The sequence below is a fragment of the Bos mutus genome, chromosome 16 (assembly GCF_027580195.1).
Source record: "Bos mutus isolate GX-2022 chromosome 16, NWIPB_WYAK_1.1, whole genome shotgun sequence".
Taxonomy (NCBI): Eukaryota; Metazoa; Chordata; class Mammalia; order Artiodactyla; family Bovidae; genus Bos; species Bos mutus.
This window is the reverse complement of record NC_091632.1, coordinates 41,166,369-41,190,585: the sequence shown is the minus strand read 5'-3', so window position 1 is coordinate 41,190,585 and position 24,217 is coordinate 41,166,369. Positions and strand designations below refer to the sequence as shown.

The 24,217-nt window shown below is 41.7% G+C and overlaps 1 protein-coding gene across 4 annotated transcripts in view; it reads left to right on the top strand.

Moving 5' to 3' along the window:
* RERE (arginine-glutamic acid dipeptide repeats) overlaps positions 1–24,217 on the top strand; it is a 416,446-nt gene that overhangs the window by 268,801 nt on the left and 123,428 nt on the right. For 3 of the 4 annotated variants that reach the window (XM_070385173.1, XM_070385171.1, XM_070385172.1), the window contains one exon: positions 21,044–21,092. In XM_070385173.1, the coding sequence (XP_070241274.1) occupies positions 21,044–21,092 (49 nt within the window). Of the gene's footprint in view, positions 1–3,721; positions 3,922–21,043; positions 21,093–24,217 lie in introns of those variants that run through there. The other variant, XM_070385174.1, reaches the window with a different exon arrangement.

Genomic DNA, 24,217 nt, shown 5'->3' with positions numbered 1-24,217 from the left:
ACCTTTATTCCAAAACCAGATAAAAAAGTAAGATTTATAGATCACAAACATGCATGTAAAGTGCTTAAATAAAATGTGGGGAAACGGAATCTGGCAAAGCATTAAAAAATACTCAAGTTGGGTTTATAGAATACACAGATAGTTTAATAATTTATCTGTAGCATACTTTATTATTTTTTTTAACATATTAAAGAAGAAAAAATATACAGTCATCTTGATGGAGAAAAAGCACTTGATGAAATTCAACACCCATTCAGTGTTTGTGGGGACAGGGACGGGAGTACCTCTTAGCAAGTCAACTGTAGAATGCAGCTCCCTCATCCTGACAGAATGGTTACTGAAAACCTACTGCAGACACCACCCTTAAAGGTGAAGTGTTGGAAGTATTTTGTCTAAAATCAGAAACAACAGAAAGACTCCCATCACCATCAAGACATGAAAAAGAAGCTATGTGAGGATTGGGAATGAAGAAATGAACTTTTATTAAAATGATGCAGTATTTTTACCAGAGGAAAATCTATGAACTAATGATTAGATGTGGTAAGATAAATCAGCATGTATGCTGGCTAAAAGATCAACATAAATATAAAACTCAGGTCCATTTCCATACACCAGGGACGATTTCAGAATAAAATTTTAAACAAGCTGTTTCTGAAACCTTCTCATCTCTTAAAAGGAAGAGTAGTAGTACTACAGTATTGAAGAGTAGTAGTAGTACTTTAATCAGTAGTACTGACTAAATGTCAAATAGGGTATCTTTCTTCCAGTGAGTATTTTTCTTTGGAGTTTCCTGAATATTAACTTTTCATTCCTGTTTCTTGTTTTTTAACTTCTTGTTTGTAAATAAGACATTTTTCTATTTCTGGAGAGTACCAAGCACTTTAAGAAATTTCCATATTATAGCTCTTACTTTACCTTTGATAAATGTAAATTTTCTGCTCACCAAAAATTAGAATTATGGTGGACAGAGTGATTATTTAGTCAGTTTTTATCTAATAAACCTTTTTAGTTTTAGAAAGAATCTATTAGTGTAATATGTGCATTTCACCTGCTTGGCGCCCCTTTAATCTGTTTAGAAGTGTTCATCTTTGACCTGTTGATCACTAGGGATTAATTGGAGGAGAGAGGACTAGGAGGTCTGGGATCCGGAGACAGGGTAGAGGTACCAGGGTCACAGGGCTTCTGGGAAGACCCAGCACTTGGGTGTCTGTTGTGCAAGTTGCTTGAATAGCTCTGCAGGCAGCCAGATGACGAGTTAGAGAAGCATAGTGGCAGAAGTTGAGGTCCAGGCAGGTTGTCAGGAGTGAGGAAGCATCTAGTAGGACTTCCCCGAGAGCTCAGTTGGTAAAGAATCCGCCTGCAATGCAGGAGACCCGGGTTCGATTCCTGGGTTGGGAGGATCCACTGGAGAAGGGAAAGACTACCCACTCCAGTGTTCTTGGGCTTCCCTTGTGGCTCAGCTGATAAAGAATCCACCTGCAGTGCGAGAGACCTGGGTTTGATCCCTGGATTGGGAAGATCCCCTGGATAAGGGAAAGGCTACCCACTCCAGTATCCTGGCCTGGAGAATTCCATGGACTTTATAGTCCATGGAGTCACAAAGAGTTGAACACAACAAAGCAACTTTCACATTCAATGTTCAAGACAGCTGGGGGAGAAAATAAGTCCTGGGTCTTGGAGGCCCGTAAGGACTGAGCAGAGTTCCAAGGTGTCCCCAGCGTAGGACCATGCTTGGTCAGTGGAAATCAGGACCATTTCTAGAATTGGAATGTGTGGTTATAAGGGGTGCATTAGCTTACTTACTTTTCAGGTCTCAGGGCTCCTTAATTTTCTCCGTTGAGGAGGAGAGCTGACCCCATATTCTGAGGTTGGATTGAACTTAGAGCTGGGTCTTCAGCGGACTCAGTTTGAGGTTTGTGCTGTGGTCTGTGGAATGGTTCCCATGGTTTTTCAGAGTAATGATAAATTTATTAAATTGTTATTTTATTTGATTTCTTCAAGCAATTTAGGAGCTTTTATGGGGCTTCTCTTGTGGTTCAGTCAGTAAAGAATCTGCCTGCAGTGCAGGGGACCTGGGTTCCATCCTTGATTTGGGAAGATCCTGTGGAGAAGGGAATGGCTACCCACTCTAATATTCTTGCCTGGAAAATTCCATGGACAGAGATGCCTGGCAGGCTTGGAGTTGCAAAGAGTTGAACATGACTTAGAGACTAAATGCACAGCTGGGTTTTAATTCAGTTGCTCTTAGTTTAAAGAGCTTTTTTTTTCTCTAGGCAGTTTCTAGTCACACACTTTTGGGGACATGTTACCTTTCATACCAGTAGGGAAGATGATCTTCCAACCTGTAGATACTTGTTTCACATTGTAGGTCAAAGGTAAAACTTGTTTAAGTGAAGTCTTGTGTTACAATTTTTTTAGCATGACAAGAGTTTTTCATTTTATCTTAGTCTCAGTTCAGTTTATCTGAAAGCGTAAACAGGAGATCCAAGGAAATGGAATGGATCCTGTGTTTACTTTGGGAATCTTGAGGACCCTGTATATCCTTTTAAGCAGCTTTTAATTTTTCCACACTCAATTACATTAATGGCAAACAGAATTGGCACTGTTCTTTCCTACCCTCTCTAGTCCTTTATAAATTTGGGGGAGTTTCATGGTATTCCTTTTCAAGTTTACAAATGGAAACTAAGCCCACATACACATCCAGAACTAGGATTTCTTATATGGCTGACAGCCCAGCTTCTCTTGTGTTGAAAGTGGAGGTCAAGGGTGAGGGCATAAAATGTGTTTTTCAGGATTTTAACAAAAAATGTCTGGGCTGGTACAGACTTGGATACTTTTTAGTGCTCAGTATGTCTATGTGACTTTAGAAATCGCTTCTGATTAAATTTTTACATGAATTTTGCTTCATAGGCAGTGTTCTAAAGAGTTGTCTCCAGTTCTGAATCAAGAGACCTAAACTGATATTTTTTAGGTACCTGGGTGTTCATTGGCCTCTCGATTTGAACCTTCGTGGTGTTTTTATTGTTAGCAGTACATTCCTTTTGCTAAGCACCCCTGGTTGGGTTTGTATCACTTTAGATGTTTTATGTCTTATTTAGGCAATTTTAGAACTTCTTATCTAAGGGAGCTTATACTCTTTGTATAAAATCCAGTATTGTTGAGCTGCTCTTCAGCTATACTGTCCACTCTGTGCCTGTGGCTGTGATGATACCCAATACTCCAGAACTTGGCCAGAACTGCTTGTATATCCTTTCCCCAAACGTGTACAGTCTTCCACAAGAAATTTGTGGGGTTCTTTCCCTTATGTAGCTGCCACTCTGTTTTTAGGTAGATGCCAATATTCTGTTCATTAGTCTCATGTATAATCACGCATATCTGTGCTTTTTAACTCTGTTTCTTCATCTTGCTATTTAAAACCATAATTTATCTTTGAGAAAAAAAAAAAGACCAAACAGAACTTGCAGTTGTCTAGACAGTGCAGGGTGTTTGTCTGCAGCCTGTGGGTGGCAGGCCGGCGAGGCCCCTGGAGTTGGCTGTCTGGGATCCCCTTTCCGCGGCCCCACTTCCCTTCACACTAGCTTGGTATGCGGGAGAAGCTGCAGTCTGTTGGCTGGGCTTTATTTACGGAAACAGCAGGGTTGAGATTGATTGCGTGGAGAGACAGTGTATGGATGAGGGAGGGTCACAGCACATGCTCAGTCCTGTCAGTGTGAGGGGGAAGTTTCTGCGTTCTGCGTGAAGGCTTAGGTCATAGCACAAGCTCAGTGCGAGCTCCGCGAGGGCTCTCAGACCGCATGTGCCTCCATTTTGAGTTGTGAGAGTAGAAAAGGGCAGAGTTTCCACAGTAAGTGGAGGTGCAGGGACACAGCTAGACTCACCAGAGCCTCTCTTAGTCATGGATGATCCGTTCAGCCCCTGCAGGTAGGCGTTCTCTCTCTGGCCTCCCGGAAGGAGTGTGATGGTTTGGGCTGTCGTCTCTCACTTCTGAGGATGTGTATGAATCATCTCATCATTCCTAGTGCATGTTTCTGAGAGCCTTGCATTCAGCCCCGGCTGGCCGTGTAGGTGGTAGAGCAGAGTGTGAGATCAGAGCTGAGAGTGGGGTCTGCTCAGAGATGCACGAAGCAGATGTAGAGTGTCTTAGATCTCTGTCCTCTTCCCCTTTCCCTCACCCCTTCCTCTCTGGTGCCGATTTAAAGCAAGCCTCACTGGGTCCCTGCTGCAGAGCCCGTTCACCTTCGGCACCTGCAGAGCAGACCTGCAGGCTGCCAGGCTGTGTGTGGCTGGGGGGGACACCCGGGCCCAAGAGCCGCTCTGTTTGGATGTTTTAGGGAGGGTAGTAGGTGGGCAGCTATTGGTTGCTTTGAAGGTGGGTGGAACTTGTTTTGATTGAGAGCCTGTTTGCCAGAGCAAATTATAATTCTTGCGATCTTTTCCCAAAGTCTGAAATAGTGCATACATTTTGACATATGCAGGTTTTAGATTGTGGTTGCAACAGTATCAGCTTAAAATGGATTTTTAAAGAAATTAATGGTTATGGCGTGGTATTTTCTGTTGCTTCCAAAGGAAGCAATCCATTCTTTCTTTTGGAGCTGGTGGAAAATTTCTTGGCAATTAAAAAAAAATGATATTCAGTGACGTTTGTGTTAGATATTGAGGTTCCAGGTTTTTTGTTTGTAATCTTTGTTTTCGGAAAAGATGGCATTTGTCCTGTATGTGTATTTTGTCATGTGACTTTCGAATTCTGTAGGAAAGGAGTGACAGGAGGAGTCACTGCCTGAGAAGGTGGAAGCGTCGACAAGGCCGGGCCTTGTGCTCCCTCTTTGACGGCCCTGGGCACCAGCCTTTCCTCTGAGGAGCGGCTGTGCTTTTTGTGCGTCCTGTTGGCAGACCAGGCTCAGGTGGATGGCTCTCACCGTTGTTGACTTAGGGAGCCAGTCATGATAAGCAGATACAGGACAAGTTGAATTCTGACCCAAGTAGATAAGAAGTTTTTGAATTTTATCAATTGTCCCTTTTTGTTTCTTCTCTTTTTCCTTCTGATAGAAGTTGGAAAAAATTTTGAAGTAACACTTAAGTTTTGTGCCTTTGTGAGGATGACAGGAAGCATACGACAGAGAAGACTGTGCAGATGAGAGACTCTCACAGGACCGGAAGAGTGTCCTGTACCTCAGTGACAGAGGAATTCTCCCTGTGAGCTCCTCCTGTGTGAGCGCGGAGCTGTGCATGGTTAATACCTATATGAGGAGGCCCTGGTTTGGGTGGTAGGTTAGGAAGGCTGACAGTACGTTCCAGTCAACAAAAATATTATTGAGGTATAACCTGGCTCCTAGCAGTTTCACTTTGGGGTTGTGATTAAGGAGGTGAATTACACAGGGATGATTTAAGGTTATTGCAATTACCTGCCGTTTTTAACTCTTTTCCCATTCCTTTGAGGGCTGTCATTGCTTTTGGTAATTGGGGGCCGATGGCCAGTTTGACCTTTCCCCATCCCAGGTAGCACTGCTTCTGGAATTTGCTGTCTTTCAGTTCTTTTAGAAGCACCTCTACTCTTCCATTCTCACCTCTCCTGTGAGTGTGGAGTCCTCCGTTCTTGAGTCTGGAGGAGCTGGATGTTTCAGCCTTGCTTTCACATGTGGGAGCCCTGCAGGACTCAAGTTTCTGCCTCATTTCAGAAAATCTACTGTTTGAGTTAGAGGAACACTTGTTAAGAAAACTGCCTTTCTGTCATAGGTTGTTTTATTCTCCTTAAATTTTTTTTTACCTTCGGCAGATCAGATGTGTACAAGAAGCTATAGGGGTAGCCGGACCACCTCTGGCTGGGTCCTCCCACTCGGCTGGCCGCTGGTCTGTGGAGCTCGAGTGTGGCCAGCTCATTAGACCACGAGGTCTTGTAGTAACTACTGGGATCTGTGCGGACCCTCTATTGTTAACAGTTGAATTTCTGTTTCCAGTCCACTGAAGTAAGTCATTAGAGCACTGTTTTACGTGCTGTGCATTTGTGCCACATGTTCCCGTCTTGGGAAAATACTTTTGGGAGATTACTTGCTGACCAGCTACCTTCTGCTCTGAGGCTTGTCTGGTGGTGGTGGAGGTGGGGGTGAAGGTGCAGCACATGGGGAGTTGTCCCTTGTTGGGAATATTGTCTCAGCCCTGGGTGGTGTGGACTTGGAAAGGAGGCTGGTGAGTTGCATTGTGACTTACTGTTCCTGTCCTGCTGCATATCAGGGATGCTGGGGAAGACACCGTATGTTTCCAGAAGAATGTGAAAGTAAAAGCTCCCCCAAATATTACCATGTTACTAGCTTTTCTTGTCATCACGTCAGCATCTTGAATCAGAGTCTGAGGTTGATCCTTACATTCAAAGTGTTCCTCTGTCAACATAAATTTTGCAGAGCCTGAGAATCTGCTTACGATAGATTGCTGCCCTTGACCACTTGCTAGATTCTGTTGTGTTAGCCTAAGAATTAATCAAAAGAACCTGACACCTGCGACCTAATATCTACTGTGTCTGTGAGTCTTCAGTCATTTGTTGGTCCTGATCCTTTTTCCTTCTGAATTAATTTTTCATTTTATATTTTGGTCATTACTGAACTGAGTTGTCCTTCAAACAGAAAAACATTCATTCTAAAGATGTAAAACATCATGTCTGACAGAGTAAAAAGAACAGTATGGGCAAAAGGGAGATTTGAAATTATGCGTGTGTTTGTGAATCTCCTCCCAAACTGATGGTCATCTGCCTTCAGCAGTTTGTGACAGGCAAGGAGTCAGGTTCTTGAATATATCTTTAAAGCAAATCTGAAAGAAAATGAATTGAATCTCTTTAAGCTCTGTGAAACTTTGGATTTAAACTAAAAAAGTCCATTTTAATTCAGTTGGGATAATTGGACTTTCTATCAGAGTTCTCTGAACTATACATTGCTTGTGGCTCTTTGATTGATTGTCTTCCTTACTGGACTGTAGAGTGCCTGAGATGGGCCTCTGGCATGAATATGCTGAATTAAATGAGTGGCGTCTGTGGTAAGAGAGAAAACTCCATCTGGAGCTGAATGATATGGTTCAAATTCTACTTAGTAAGTGACATTTGTCAAACTGAACTTCTGTTTTCTCATGGGTGATGGGGGTAAATATTCCTCACAGTTGTTATAAAGATTGGAAGCAAGCCATATGAAAGTGCTTGACACATAATTGCTCAGTGTATTTTTGTTATTAATTCAAAGTTCAAGTCTCCAATCTTGTGTAGGTGTGGTTAGCTTAACAATATCTGTAGTTGTTGGTCAATATGTTAGATTAAGACCATCTTAGGAATTGTGTTAGCAATTATGGTAATTAAATTAATGACCAATATGTTTGGCCAGGCTCTTTAGGTGTTAATGTTTTTCTCGAAGTTTTAAAAAAGGCTCTACTTCCATGTCATGTAGCATTTGGCGCATGCAGTAGTACGCAGTGTTCTTTTCTGACCATTTTCTCTAATGGAGAGGGAGGAGCATGTGTAGGCTAATACTTGGGTTGCCAACACTGTCGCCTCTCCCTCCCCAAATTCACACCACTGCAGTGGCCAGGAGCAAGGGGGTGGTCCTTTTCTAAAAAAACAGCATTTTCTAGAGACTTCCCAGGAGGAAGAGAGAGACATTCAGATGGGTGTCGTAGACACACTTTCTTTGGTCCGAAGTCTCTCTTTTTCTGGGGACACTCTGTTCCTACATATTATAGGTTGATATCAGTGTATGGAAAGCCAGCAACATTTTTGGTCAGGAAATAGGCTTAATCTTTGAATACTACTCATTATAAATTATGGTGGGATTTTAAAATAAAGTTGTTTTCTGAACTGCCATGTGTGTGTTGTGTGTGTGTGTGTGTGTGTATGTATGTATATATGTATGTATGTTTGTGTTGAGTGTATGTTGAGTGTGGTCCTTACAACTGTTTCCTTCACATCATCATAGCAGGTGATGACAGTAAAACCCACGAGGAGCCTGAGGTAGGGTGGAGTCACATGCTGTGGATAGATATGCTGCCTGGTGGGGGACGGGGGATGGAACAGACAAATAAGAACTTTAGACAGTAGAACAAGGTCTTGGTAGTGATTTGAAACTAGATCCTTTCTCACTCATTTTTTTTTTTTCCTCTAAGTTTATTCCATTAAAAAAAACTGATACTATTCTGGGATTATGTTTTTCCCATTTCTTAGTATTCTGATCCCTTTTTTTCCCCCCAGACTTTAAACTTTTTACTTTGTCTTGGGGTATAACTGATGAACAATGTTGAGGTAGTTTCAGATGTGCAGGGAAAGGACTCAGCTCTACATATATATGTTATCCATTTTCCCCCAAACTCCCCTCCCATCCAGCCTACTACCCAACATTTGAGTAGAGTTTCTTAAGCTATACAGTAGATCCTTATTGGTTATCCATTTTGAATGTAGCACTGTCTCACATGTTATTTAAAAAAATTTTTTTACCAGTTTTTTCCTGATATTCATATTATTGTGTGGAGGCCATATTTACTGCATCTTGTTATCAGCATGGAAATTCTTCTTATTCCCTTAGCTAGTGCCTAAATTCTCGGTTCTAGATTTCAAATTATATTTACGGGGAATCTATTAAAAAAGAGCGGCTTGAGGTCCTTTGTAGTTAACTCACTGGGACCCCTCAAAAGAGCACCTTTATCTCTTCCACCTTGGTTTCTTCTGTTCAGCTAGAAGGCTAGGATCGGGGGCCTTTTAGGAAGCTTCCATCAGAGAAAATTTCAAATACTATGGTTCTGGATTTTAATGAATTCCTGTCTTGACCTTTGCATTTGTGTATGGATTGGAAATGTTAACTCTTCCAAATGTTGACTAATTTACTTTGAATGAATCCTGATTTTTTTTTCCTTCTGGAAAGTTTATCAAGCCTGTCTTAGATTAATTTGCTTGGGAGGGGAGTATACTCTCACAAATGAATTTTAACTTTCAGTGAAGCACTGAGTTGCTATTTAGTGGCTAAATGAGGGCTCCCCTAGTGGCTCAGACAGTAAAGAATCTGCCTAGAGACAGGTTCAATCCCTGGGTCAGGAATATCCACTGCAGAAGGAAATGGCTACCCATTCAGGTATTCTTGCCTGAAGAATCCCATGGATAGAGGAGCCTGGTGGACTATATAGTCCATGGGGTTACAAAAAGTCAAACACAACAAGCAACTAACACTTGCACTTCCATGGCTAAATGATAGTTGAGTTAAAATATTGGAGTCACTTATTAAAATAAATTTTTAATTTTACATAAAGTAAATATTTAATAAAGTTTTATTTAATAAAATTTCTAATAAAATGAAATTTAGTGACTGCCAAAGGCTCTGGAAAGTAGCAGTTGAGCTAAAATCAGACTTGGTTCCTACCCACATGGTGCTTTCAGTCAGGATAGCCATCGAGAGAAATAATTACACAAGTGAAATATAAAATCCTGACTGTGACAGAGACTGAGGGAGAGGTCAGTGATGCTTTGGGAACCCCTAATAAAGGAACTGTCTCCCTTTCTCACTCTTGCCAGTGCTTGCAGCTAATAATAGTCCTGACTCCTATATGACAGACATGTATCAACTTCTTTTCATGGATCATCTTTCATTTTCATAGCAGCCTTGCAAAGTAGCCTTTATGAATTTGATTTCAGAGATGGGCTCAGAGAGATTGAATTGTGTCCTCAAGATTACACTTAGAGCTGACAGAACCTTGATAGTGAAATTTCAGTCCAGCTTCATTTGACTCTAAAGTCTGTACTCCCCCCAGCACCCAGGCATCTGGACTCAGGTGTGTCTAACAAGTCTTCGCTCTGGGCAGTGAGGGCGCTCAAATCATGGGGCATCCTGGGGACATGCAGAGCACAATGATTTTACTCACGTTTTTGGATCTTACACTGAATGGTAATATGTTATGGAGTAGAATATAAATGAAGGTGAAAGAGGAGAGTGAAAAACGTGACAAACCTAGACAGAGTATTAAAAAGCAGACATCACTTTGCCGAAAAAGGTCTGTCTATGGCACCCCACTCCAGCACTCTTGCCTGGAAAATCCCATGGACGGAGGAGCCTGGTGGGCTGCAGTCCATGGGGTTGTGGAGAGTTGGACATAACTGAGTGACTTCAAAATTCACTTTTCACTTTGATGCATTGGAGAAGGAAATGGCAACCCACTACAGTGTTCTTGCCTGGAGAATCCCAGGGACAGTGGAGCCTGGTGGGCTGCCGTCTATGGGGTCGCACAGAGTCCAACACGACTGAAGCGACTTAGCAGCAGCAGCAGTCAAAGCTATGGTTTTTTCAGTAGTTGTGTACAGATGTGAGAGTTGGACATAAAGAAGACTGAGCACTGAAGAATTGATGTTTTCAAATTGTGGTGCTGGAGAAGACTCTTGAGAGTCTCTTGGACTGCAAGGAGATCCAACCAGTCAATCCTAAAGGAAATCCACCCTAAATGTTCATTGGAAGGATTGATACTGAAGCTGAAGCTCCAATACTTTGACCATCTGACGTGAAGAGCCGACTCATTGGAAAAGATCCTGATGCTGGGAAAGATTGAGGGCAGAAGGAGAAGGGATTGGCAGAGGATGAGATGGTTGGATGGCATCATCAACACAATGGTCATGAATTTGAGCAAACTCTGGGAGATGGTGAAGGACGGGGAAACTTGGCGTGCTGCAGTCTTCAGGGCGGCAAAGAGTCAGACATGAGGTAGCAACTGAACAACAACAAAAACAACAACAAGAATATAAAATTTACATTTTTTTTAAAGAAACTATGTCAGACTTCAAAGAAATTTCAGACTTATTGGAAAGACTGCTTTAGAAATATGTGTTCATGCTGAAGAAATCTGAGACACCCACCATGCTGTTGTAGTCTTCCTTCTTATCAGTCCTTTTTCAGTCCTGCCTGCCACCTTTCTGAGAAGAAGTGATTCTGGTAAATTGTCTTTTGATTTCCTAAAATTTGATGTATTTCATTCTGGACCCATAGTCTATCTCTGTCGTCACTTTCTGAATGAGCTAGTAGCTAGAGATTCTAGTCTTTTTTCTGTTGATTTCATGTCAGTCTTCCTGTTCAGCTTGACACCCTCCAGAAAAGATGAGAATGATCTACTGTCCGAGCATTCTGATATGAAGGACGGATAAAGGAAGATGGCACTGTGATTTCATTCATTCACAGCACCAGCCACAGAGCAGGGTCTGACTTGAGAGTTACTGGTCCCAGCCTCTGGGGAATGTGCCAGGGGGAGGCCATGCATTATATTCTGGGTATGGATTGTGATGGAAAGTAGCCACGAAGGCTGCCTGTCAAAGGCCTCTGTTCTACCAGCTTGTGTCTTCTCCCCATGACTGCAGATCCTTGTCCCTCTTCTTTCCCTGTAGATGCAGATTCTTGTCTTAAGCAGTCACCATGATCACATAGAGATATTTGGGGGTCTTAAGCAAACATTCACAGACCTTGGCCTTCCTCACTGCATCCCTCTCTTGGGGGCAAGGCGTGGTGTTGTCCTGGCTGCTCTTTTTTTACAGCCAGCGTGCTCTTCTCAAGGAGCTTCCTGCATCTGGCCAGGCACCCCTGCCTCATCTCTTCTGCATAGATGCTTCTCCCTGTTTGATATTCAGTCTCAGGCTCCCTGCTCCTTTCTGTCCATTCCCTGTTTACTTCTTAGACTAAAACGTTTCCATGGTAACAGGTTACTTTTCAAAGGGAACATCTTGTCATTTTATTTAATCCACTGCAGCTGAAGAGGACTGAAATATTAAGTTGTAGTTGCCATGGACACTGCTTTGTTACATCAGTTTCTTTTGTGTCAGATTTCATATACAATGAATTTCTTTCTATTTTTTTAAACTCAAGGACTAAACACAATGACTTACCATTATTGTTGTAATTTGGCTTATGGGACTATTTTTTCATATTCCAGAGCAAAGATGTGTAGAATAATGGGGATTAAACTCAACTGTTTTGAAATATGTATATTATTTACATTAGTGGCACAGAGAAATACTTCCTTTCTGGTGAGGATGGTGAATTTTTTTTTTTTTTTTTGTAGTGTGCTTCACAGCTAAGTATGTCTCAAAAAGGATGACCCCACACCAGATATCTCTAGTAAATTACAAAGAAAAAAGGAATATGAATCTCATTGCTTATTAACTATGGCATTATTTCTTCAGTAATTTTTTCAGCTGTTTGGAGTATATTTTTTAAAATTTATTTTTAAAATATTTATTTATTTGGCTGCACTGGATCTTAGTTGTGGCACGTGTAATATCGTTCCCTAACCAGGGATTGAACCTGGGCCGCCTGCATTGAGAACGCAGAGTCTTAGCCACTGGACCACCAGGAAAGTCCCTCTACATTCTCTTCTGAGGGGCTCTATTTGTCATTTGTTCAACTTTTTCATGTCTGGCTTTCTTTCTTATCCGTAGTCTATCTGTGACGCACCATTCAGTTAACCTCTTGTTTTGCTTTAAAACAACTTTTAATTTTTTAGTTTTATAGGAAGAGTGTCAGAGAAGGCAATGGCACCCCACTCCAGTACTCTTGCCTGGAAAATCCCATGGATGGAGGAACTTGGTAGGCTGCAGCCCATGGGGTCGCTAAGAGTCGGATATGACTGAGCGTCACTTTCACTTTTCACTTTTATGCATTGGAGGAGGAAATGGCAACCCACTCCAGTGTTCTTGCCTGGAGAATCCCAGGGACGGGGGAGTCTCGTGGGCTGCCATCTATGGGGTCGCACAGAGTCGGACACGACTGAAGTGACTTAGCAGCAGCAGCAGGAAGAGTGTTCCCATGTACCTTTCACTCACATCCCCAGTAGGTATGTATAGAACTCCAGTGCAGCATCAGAACCCAGGCCTGGGATGTTGGTACAGTATGTGTACAGTTCTGTCACATCTCATCGAAGGTATAGCTTTGTGTCACCACAGTCCTAATCAGGATCTGTTCTGTCATCACAAAGATTCCACTCCTTCCTTTCTCCTCCCACCATTCCCAACACCTGGCAACCATCTCTATAATTTTGCAATTTTGACAATGTTATGTAAGTTGAACTTTGATGGATTTTTCACTTTTAACATGATTTGTAGATTTAAGAAAAGCTTTTTGATTTTTGTCTTACTTTGATACTGGAAATGAACATAGAACTGAAGTATGGAAAGGGCTGTGTCTTCTCATAGTAATTCTGTTTTTAATTAGTTGTGTAATATTGGTTCAGTAACTTAATCACTCTGCCATATGGAATGTGGAGCTCTAACTTTGTAATCAGCTAAACTTGAATTTGAATCCTGGTTTTTCCAACCTGTTACCTGTGTAATCATGGGCAAGTTATAAACTCTCTTTGCTTCAGTTTCCTTATCTGGACAGGTAGTAATAGCACCTACTGTGTAGGGTCATCATCCTTAAGGTTAGATAAGACAATGTCTGAAATTTGCTGAGCTCAAAATTCCTGGTACATTGAAAGTGTTCATTGTGTATGTTAGTTTCTTTATCGATGTTACAATTACTACCATTACTATTATCTATTAAGTCAGGATACTGCCTCATAGAGTTGTCAAGGAATAATGAAATAATGTATACCTGGCATTGTTGTTATGTTTGTTTAGTCTGTAAGTCATGTTTGACTATTTGTGACCCCATGGACTGTAGCCTACTGGGCTCCTCTGTTCATGGGATTTCCCAGCCAAGAATACTGGAGTGGGTTGCCATTTCCTTCTCCAGGGGAATCGTCCCATCCTGGGGATCAAGCCCACATTCTTGTGCATTGGTAGGTGGATTCTTTACCACTGAGCCACCAGGAAAGCCGTGCCTGGCATAGAGAGCACTTAGTGAGTAGTAACTAGTGTTATTATTTCGCTTGTATTTGTCATACAAGTATGTTGTTCAGTCACCTGGTCGTGTCCAACTCTTTGTGACCCCATGGACTGTAGCACACCAGGCCTCTTTGTCCCTCACCATTTCCCAAAGTTTGCCTAAGTTCATGTCCACTGCATCAGTGATGCTATTCAGTCATCTCATCCTCTGACTCTCTCTTCTCCTTCTGCCCTCAATCTTTCCCAGCATCAGGGACTTTTCCAGTGAGTTACCTGTTCACATTGGATGACCAAAATACTGGAGCTTCAGCTTCAGCATCAGTTCCTCCAATGAGTATTCGTTCATTTAATGGCTTGCCTTGAAAAACAAACCGAGATCATTCTCTCATTTTTGAGGCTGTACCCGGATACTGCATTTCGGACTCTTTTGTTGATTATGAGGACTACTCCATTTCTTCTATGGGATTCTTACCCACAGTAGTAGATATAATGGTCATCTGAATTAAATTCTCCCATTCCCATCCATTTTAGTTCACTGATTCCTAAGATGTTGGTATTTATTCTTACCATCTCCTGCTTTACCACTTCCAGTTTACCTTGATTCATGGACCTAACAATCCAGGTTCCTATCCAATACTGTTCTTTGCAGCATTGGATCTCTCTTTCATCATCAGACACATCCACACTGAGCATTGTTTCTACTTTGGCCTAGCCGCTTCATTCTTTCTGGAGCTATTACTAGTTCTCCTCTGCTCTTCCCCAGTAGCATATTGGACACCGTCAGACCTGGGGGACTCATCTTTCAGCGTCATATCTTTTTGTCCTTTTATACAGTTCATGAGGGTCTCACAGTAAGTATACTGGAGTGGTTTGCTGTTCCATCCTCCAGTGGACCACGTTTTGTCAGAATTCTCCACTGTGACCTGTTCATTTTGGCTGGCCCTACACAGCATGGTCCATATCTTCATTGAGTTATGCAAACCCCTTTGCCATGACAAAGCAGTGATCTGTGAAGGGGTATACAAGTATAAGATACCTAAATTTAAGGTAATATGAGGGGAAACCCTGAGGCAAGGGTAAAGATGTACATCGATGTATCTTGCATTATCCTGGGATATGACTTCCATCTTTGGTTTCTTATTGCATATGGAGTATCCATCACCTACGTGTGAGATTTACTACTTATATATTAGCTATTGTTGCTTATTGAAGGATTAACCTGTCATTTTCTCAATTAGGGCCCTTTTAAATTTTAGCCACCAGCATATTTTTAAGAATTTATTCCAGTGAACATTCATTGGACAGTCTTGTTCTTATTGATCCGTTGGTAAGTTGCTAAGTCATATCTGACTCTTCATAACCCCATGGACTGCAGCCTGCCAAACTCTGCTTTCAAGCACTATCTCCCAGAGTTTTCTCAGGTTCATGTCCATTGAGTCGTGATGCTCTCTAACCATCTCATTCTCTGCCGGCCCCCTCTCCTTAAGCCTTCAGTCTTTCCAGTGTTAGGGTGTTTTCCAGTGAGTTGGCTCTTCCCATCTGGTGGCCAAAGTATTGGAGCTTCACCTTCATCATCAGTCCTTCCAGTGAATATTCAGGGTTGATCTCCTTGCAGTCCAGGAGATTATCAAGAGCCTTGTCCAGCACCCTAATTCAAAAGCATCTGTTGTTCTACACGCAAGTTAATCCCAGTCCCCATGACTTCAGAAAGTGGCTGCAGACTTTACTTTGTTTTCCATTAATATGGATGCAGTGTCCATTCTCTTCCTGTGAATTTCTCTGTGTAACAGTGTCAGAGTTCTTAATCAAGTTATATGTGTGAACATCTCTTTTCTTCAACAAAAGTATAATATTTCACATTGATGGGCTGGAGTGAAGAAGTGTAAGCGAACAGGGTAACAGGTAATACAAAACAGGAAACAACTCAATCTTCGTAATGAGTTAGGCCCCAGAATTTTCTGAATTTCATAATGTATGATATGAATAACAGTGCTTCTCACAGCTGGTTTGTGGACCCCATTATTACTTTTATCAGATCCTGCCCTTGAGTTCCTTGTGATGAAATGGGAAGCAACATGAAAGACCAGAAGGTGCATACCAGCAGACTCGATTTGTTTGTTTCAGTCCAAAACTTAACTAGCTACTTCTTTCATGGAACACCATTTTTATTTGAAAGAATAACTGATAGACTGTGGATACTCACTTGGGTACTTGGTGGACATTTTCTTCATAATGATCTTGGTGAGCCTGCCATTTTAAGGAAAACAGCTGTTTTCCCAATGCAAGATTGGAGCTTTCAAGTAATAAATAGAATTTGGAAAAAGTTTTACCCACCACTCTGAGCTTAACAGCTTCTATACATTAACAGACTTTTCTTACAAGATGTATGGTAATACTAATGAATGTGATTTTAAAAAAACTATTAATATTTGGAAGATCTGCAAACCTCTTTGTTGTTCAGTCGCTAAATCGTGTTTGACTCTTTGCGACCTCATGGACTGCAGCACACCAGGCTTCCCTGTCCTTCACTGTCTCCCAGAGATTGCACAAACTCATGTCCGTTGAGTCCATGATGCTATCCAACCATCTCATCCTCTGTTATCCCCTTCTCTTGCCCTCAGTCTTTCCCAATATTAGGCTCTTTTCCAGTGAGTCAGATCTTCTCATCATGTGGCAAAAGTATTAGAGCTTCTTGAACGACTATTTTCTATCTAACAAGTGCATGACAAAATCATGAGTGGAAAATCCATCAAAGACCAATAAGATTTTAACGTACAAAAGTCCAAAAATTCATTGATAAGGTTTTAGAGTAACACTGTGCAAAAGACCTTTAGGAAACAATCTCATGTTGAGTTTTGGTGTAGTATCAAAAAGAATATCCATAATTATCAAAAAGACTAGTCAAATGGTCTTTCCTTTCTTGGTTATGTAATCTGTGTGAGGTTAGTTTTATTTTTTTTCATATACTTTAATCAGAACTCATTGCAGCAGACTGAATATGGAAGCAGATACAAGAATCTAGCTGTCTCCTATAAGGTCACATCTTAAGGAGATCTGTGAGAATGTAAAACAGTGCCTCTATTTTCATTGTTTTTTTTGTTTAAATAATATTGTTTTTCATAAGAATGTGTTATATTATGTCATGAGCCTGTTGTTACATTAAAATAAGTAAATATTTTGAAACGTCTCAAAAATATAGCTTCCTTAAGACTTCAATAACTTTAGAATGAAAAGATTACCTAAAACCAGAAAGTTTGAGATTTGCTGTATTAAGTAAAAGGAAAAATGTAGTAGTCAGCATAAGATGACTGAATGTTTTCTACAGGCTGTTGATATTGCATTTAAATAATCCTGGTGATTTTTATCAATTGTGCATTCTAGCAGTGTAGAAATACTCATGTAACCAAGGAATTTCCCATTTGCCTTGAATGAGTAGTAGTGCCAGACAGGTACTGTATTCAATACTGGGAGAATACAGAAAAGGGATGAAATCTCAGTTTCTGTACTAGACAGTCCCAGAATGGGTGGAGGTAGATGTCCATTAGTCATGGCAGAATGTCGCCTGCTGGCATGAGGTGGGAACCTCAGAAGGAGCAGTCGGGCAGGGAGGTGGCAGCCGAGGACCTTTGAACATAGAGCATGGCTGCTATTGGGAGAAGGAAGGACTGAGATGTTCGGGGGATTCCAGATCTAGCTGAATATTGGCAGTTTCCCAGGAGGAAGCGTACTTTTTCTCTTCATTTTAGTTCATATTCTGACAGTTTTTGTGTTAGTTGCATCCAGTTTTCTTTAGTAGCGTATATCACTATCTACCTCTTTTTCTCTTGGACTTAAAAATATTTCTGCAATTTATTCTCTATCTGTGAGTTCCTGGAGATGGTAGGCTCATGCCATTGTATTGTCTGTTCACCTTGGATCCTAATCTCGCTCAAATACAACTTTGTTGTATCTCTTGCTGGGAATCCCTAATGTTTAAAAATTGCATGTTATAAATACTTTTTTGTAAAAACTGATTTTTAATTTTAAAGGATTCTTTGCTTTATTTTGTGCTTTTCAGTCCACTCATTAATAAGTACCCTTCGTTGATATAAAAGAGAGAAACTGATTTCTCATTTTGGCTTTCCCAACATTTCCCAACATTATTTTTCTCACTTTGTGTCATTATTAGCAGTATTAACAGTTATTAGTCTCCTATTTTTATACAAATAAGTGGGACATAAGGAGTTTTTTATGAAGTATTTGTGGGGTTTTAGTATTGGGGATTTCCTCGGTAGCTCAGCTGGTAAAGAATCCTTCCTGCAATGCAGGGGACCCTGGTTCAATTCCTGGGTTGTAAAGATCCGCTGGAGAAGGGGAGAGCTACCCACTGCAGTATTCATGGGCTTCCCTGGTGGCTGAGACTGTAAAGAATCCGCCTGCAATGTGGGAGACCTGGATTTGATCCCTGGGTTGAGAAGATTCCCTGGAGAAAGAAACAGCTACCCACTCCGGTATTCTGGCCTGAAGAATTCCATGGACTGAGGAGCCTGACATGTTATTGTCTATGGGGTTGCCAAGAGTCAGACTCGACTGAGCGACTTTCACTTTCAGTTATTGTGACGCAGTTCTTTTTTTTTTCTTTAAGATTTTTGATGTAGACCATTTTTAAAGTCAGAGGATGAGATGGCTGGATGGCATCACTGACTCAATGGACGTGAGTCTCAGTGAACTCCGGGAGTTGGTGATGGACAGGGAGGCCTGGCGTGCTGCGATTCATGGGGTCGCAAAGAGTCGGACACGACTGAGCGACTGATCTGATCTGATTTTTAAAGTCTTTATTGAACTTGTTACAATGTTGCTTCTGTTTTATGCTTTGGTTTTTTGGCTGTGAGGCATGTGGGATCTTAGCCGCCTGACCAGGGATCCAGGCCACAACCCCTGTGTTGGAAGGCGAAGTCTTAACCGCTGGACCACGAGGGAAGTCCCTGTGGCACAGTTTTGAGCTAAATATGATAGTGCTGGTTTATTAACTAAAAGAAAAAAGCAAAAAAAAAACCCCACCTTTGAAATAAAAATGAACCAGGATTGTTTGTCCTGAAATTATCCAGGACTTAGCAGTGTGTGGCAGTGATGGGAAGATGCTTCCATAACCAACCACTTGAGAACCCTGGCCCAACATAGACCTTCTAGAAGAACCTGAAAGTTGAGCTGTGGGGCACACGTTGCTATGTGGGCTGTGGCTGAAATTTTCGGAGATGATACATTTGGGCCAGACCTGCTTCTAGGCAGGCAAGCCTTTGGAAAGTATTTAGAAATATAGGAGAGAGCTTTTGGCAACGAGTTTTTGCTTTTAGCTAGTTATAAAACAGAAATGGTAGGTAACACTGACTGCCTTTTTTTTTTTTAAAGAAGTACTCAGATTAAAATAGCCTCATGGCCTTTGTGGCTCCTCTACGTGCTTCCTAAAACAGCTGTTTGTGATCCTACTTAAAACCCCTGGGACGTCAGCTCTGCATCTCGGGTGGCTAGTGAGTTAAAGGCAGCCCCTCATGCCAGCCTTTCTCCCACCCTGCCTCTGTCCCTCTTTTTCAGTTTCCTGCCTCAGCGGGGTTTTGGTCCCACTTGGGAATCCGCCTCTGCCCTGATTTTGGGCTCCTCATCTCCTTTAGGGCTCTCTCCCCTTCTTGAAGCCTGCCTAATTTTGATCACTCCCCTGAGCATTTCTACCGTTCTGAAATGAATTGGGCTTATGAACATAGTGATTGGACCTGTTCTGGTGTCTGGGGCACACCTGCTGCCTCCCTAGGTAGACGGATTGTGGATTGTAACGATCTTAAGGATCAGACCACTTTATTTTTGTTGGTCTTCTCTCTGGTCTTCTCTCAGCTCATACTTGCTGCCCTCTTTGCCAAAATAAGACTTCATGAGAAAAATTATCGGATTGAAGGAAGTGCTGGACCTGAAAGAAATAAGTTTTTCCGAAATTCATTTTATAGCTTCAAAACCAATGGTGTGTGTGTGTGCATCCGCGTGTGCGGGGGTGGTGGAGGTATCAGATTCATGGGAGAAAAGCCAGAGACTGGGCTTGCTTTTTGGTCTTGGCTGTTCTGCTCTTCAGCTTAGTCCAAGTCAGCAGATAGTCATCGAGCAGCTCTCGCTGCAGAAAAGACTTCTCTGCCCACTAGTGAAAGCTCACAGGTGACTGTAAGACTCAGGATGTATCACTGGGCAGGGAGAGGGTTTTCCCGAGAGAGTCAACAGATAGCCGTGATGGGAAGAAGTCAAGGGTAACGGAACTCTGGGAGGCGGGGTCTGCATTTCTTCATCCACAGTGTATACGCCCTGCATGCCCTGTGAGGGCCTGGCATGAAAAGACCTTCAGTGAATATTTCCAGGAATGAAAAGGGGAAGATACCCCACACTTCTAGGATGTGTGAGGTGACATGGGAGGAGATAAAGCAAGGTTTCGGTGAAATGCTGGTTTTCTGAAGGAGCCTGGGCGGTTTGGATTTGGCACCAGGGAGGGCGAGTGCAGCAGATGCAGTGAGAATGTCATGGGAGGGAGACGGTCCATCACCTCCTGGACCTGCTGGGCTCATGCCCGCACATCCCTGAACATCTCTGCTTCACTTCACTTTGTTAAAAAGGCCTATTCTGACTGCCCTGTATAAGGAACTGTAAAAGCTCATTCTTAACCACCCCTTTAGTTCCGTGACCCATATCAACACCTGACCTATTATTTGTTCTTTTGCTTTTTAATCCAAATTAGAATGAAAGTTCCCGTAAGCCAGGAATATTGTTATTTTCACTGCTTTATCCCCAATACCCAGGACAGTTCCTGTCTTACAGTAGGTACTTAAAAAATATTTGTTGAATGAGAGAATGAATGAATGACCCAGTGTGTACACTAGGAATCATAAACTATCTTGTTTATATTTTAATTAAGTTTATAGTAGGGCACCCTGAAATATTTTGAAAAGAAGACACATGGATTGCGATTTGTACTATAGGAATGTCCATCTCTCTGTGGGGTGAAAGGAGGATGGTATAGAAACTCAAGGCAGGAAGCTGCAGTAAAAGGGCTTTTAGAAGAAAAATGTTGCATGTGGGGTTGGGGCGGGAGTGTATATGTGCAGGCAACATTACAAATAGTGGGGAAGCTAATTCTTCCTGTGTTCTGCCTCTTGAAAACATGTGCTTATTTATGTCAGAACTATGCTCTGCTAACCTGATGTGCTCTTTTCATGACAGGAGGCTGAACAGTACCCAGGGAGAAATTCGTGTTGGTCCTAGCCATCAGGTAAAGTGAATTTTAGTAACTTCTTTAATAGGTTTTTATTTCTTATTATTCATCTGGTCCTTTATTCTTTTGAACAGAAACTTAGAACTGTTTTTATGCTATTTGGAATTTTATATAAATGAAGAGATTTATTTTTTAAAGACAACCACATACTTTAAAAAAAATTGTGGTAAAGTATATACAATCTAAAATTAACCATTCTGACCTCTTTAAAGCGAATGGTTCAGTGCCTATAAATACCTTCACATCATTGTGCAGCCAATCCGCAGAACCTATTCAGCTTCCCAATCTGAAACTCAGTTCCCATTAAACAGTAACTCCTCATTCTCCCCTCCCCTCATTCTGTGGCAACCTCCCTTCTCCTTTGTGTGTCCACAAATCTGACAGCTATAGATACCATATCAGTGGAATCAGCCAGCATTAGCCCTCCTGTGTCTGGCTTGTTTTCTTAGCATAAGGTCTTCAGGGAGCTCCCACATTGGAGCATATGTCAGGATTTGATTTCTTTTTATGGCTGAATTGTTCATTGTATATATGGTTGTTGATCTGTCAGTGAACATTTGGTCACTGTGGGCTTCCCTGGGGGCTCAGCTGATAAAGAATCCGCCTGTAATGCGGGAGTCCTGGGTTCGCTCCCTGGGTTGGGAGGATCCCTGGAGAAGGGAAAGGCTACCCACTCCAGTATCGTGGCCTGGAGAATTCCATGGACTATATAGTCCATGGGGTCGCAAAGAGTCGGACACGACTGAGTGACTTTCACTTCACTTAATGCTCTCATTTAGCTTTTTAAAAACCCCATTTCCTTCAGAAAATTCAAAGTGATTAAGATGTTTTGTAAGCTGGAAGCTTGTTGAGTCATGACCTGTGCTCTTCCATGTTTTATTCAGTTTACTAAGACTCTGCTGTTCTGTTTGTCATCTTGTCTTTTGATCTCTATATCAGGTAGGATGCTTTGACAGAGAGGGCCAGAACACTCTGGCTGAACACGGCTGTTCATGGTCTCACATATCATCACGTCTGGTCAGAGAGGACCAGGCTGCACTCCGCTCTTCTCCAGTTCTTGTGATTTGGTGTTCAGCTATACCCATGGGCTGCCTTCTTCCTTAGGCCAGGAGCTGAACTTGATTCTAAGATATACTTCTTCCATTCACATTATCTCTGATGTCAAGCTTCATTGTACATCCTGCGGTGTGATTATAATTTAATTGGCAGCATTTCTTCTTTCTCAATGCATTTAATAGTGGTTCTTACAGTGAATGAAAATGCAGCAAATGTTGAGAGGAGGGAAGGGATACACACTGCTCTCCTTTCCCCTTAGTAGAAGGAAGATTTTCCTGGAAGGTTTCCATTAGTCCCCACATGTTATTGCCATGGGTGGGTCATGTGCCTATATCTAGACTTGGGAAAATTGCTGTCTTGACCCATGGTAGCCATTACATCCTAGCAATATGATGTGGTGTCAAGTGAAGAGGCAAGAAGAGTTACTGACTGGAGGAGGGAGAGGGGGAAGACGGGAGACAGTAGAGCTGAAGGATGGTTCCTTGCTGGAACCAAATGCACGTTCTCATCTTTGAAAGTCTACAGCTGGAAGATTCACATATAGGGGACTTTCTGTATGTAGATTCACTGTCTAATTGGACTTGTTACTTAGGTTCACACTTTAAGATGGTGATATGCTAATCCTGTCATCCCTTCCTTTATTAGCTGATCAACTTTTCTCTTGTCAATTTTTGATTCCCTGAAACACATAGGAAAGGCAGGATAAATGCTTGAATCTTTCCCTCTTTTTACCAGTTGGTTCTCTAACAACTTCCATTCGTCATCAATGGGTTTAAAATTACTCACATGCTAACCAGATGTTGTTATTCTTACTGATGAGATTAAATTATCCATTTGGGAGCTAGTAGGTTCCTTTTCCTGCTGTCTTCTGTGTCCTTTTCACTGGACCCCCATGATCTTTGGTTAGAGTATATTACCTAGTATGACGTGATTTTTTTGTTCTCTTATATATGTTCTCTGCCCTAGATCTGGAATGAAACTTTTGTAATGACCCCTCATTGTTTTAGTGTAGGGCTTCAGATGGTAAAGAATCCGCCAGTAACGCAGGAGACTTGGCTTTGTCCCTGGGTTGGTTAGTAGAAAGTGACATTTTTTGGTTGGCTGCTGCCCTGTTCATTATTACTGGGATAGATACTATTTTCAGGCCTTTTCAGAACAGATTAGGAAATATGCTTCCCCCTCACCCCTTTTCTTTTTTCCTTAATTTATTTATATTTTAGAGATAATATAGCATGGTCTCTTTCTAATACTAATTCAAAATTTTATCTAGGCCTTATATTTAATCCTATAGATGAAATGTTCTATCATTCATATCTGTATCTTTTCCCCATGTCAGAAAACCAATTTTTTTAAATGACATCAAAATAATTATGTATTTGCCTTAGTCCTGTAATGCTTACATAGCAGCTTAGAATAATGGTACTCACACTGCTATAAATAATATGATTATTGGAAACAGCTTAGCATTCAGTTTTTATTTTGGCCGTAGAATGTATCCCACTAAAGCTCTTTAGGGAAATTAGTATGTTTTAATGTTACCTGAAATGATTCCTCAGTTCAGTTCAGTTGCTCAGTCATGTCCAACTCTTTGCAACCCCATTGCCTGCAGCACGCCAGGCCTCCCTGTCCATCACCAACTTCCTGAGCTTGCTCAAACTTATGTCCATCAAGTCGGTGATGCCATCCAACCATCTCATCCTCTGTCGTCCCCTTCTCCTCCTGCCAGGATCTTTCCCAGTATCAGGATCTTTTCCAGTGAGTCGGCTGTTCACATCAGATGGCCGAAGTATTAGAGCTTCAGCTTCAGCATCGGTTCTTTCAGTAAATATTCAGGACTGATTTCCTTTAAGATTGACTGGTTTGATATCCTTGCAGTCCAAGGGACTCTCAAGAGTCTTCTCCAACACCACAGTTCAAAAGCATCAATTCTTCAGTGCTGAGCCTTCTTTATGGTCCAACTCTCAGATCCATATGTGTATGACTACTGAAAAAACCATAGCTTTGCCTCCTACTGTCGGTAAAGTAATGTCTCTGGTTTTTAATATGCTGTCTAGGTTTGTCATAGC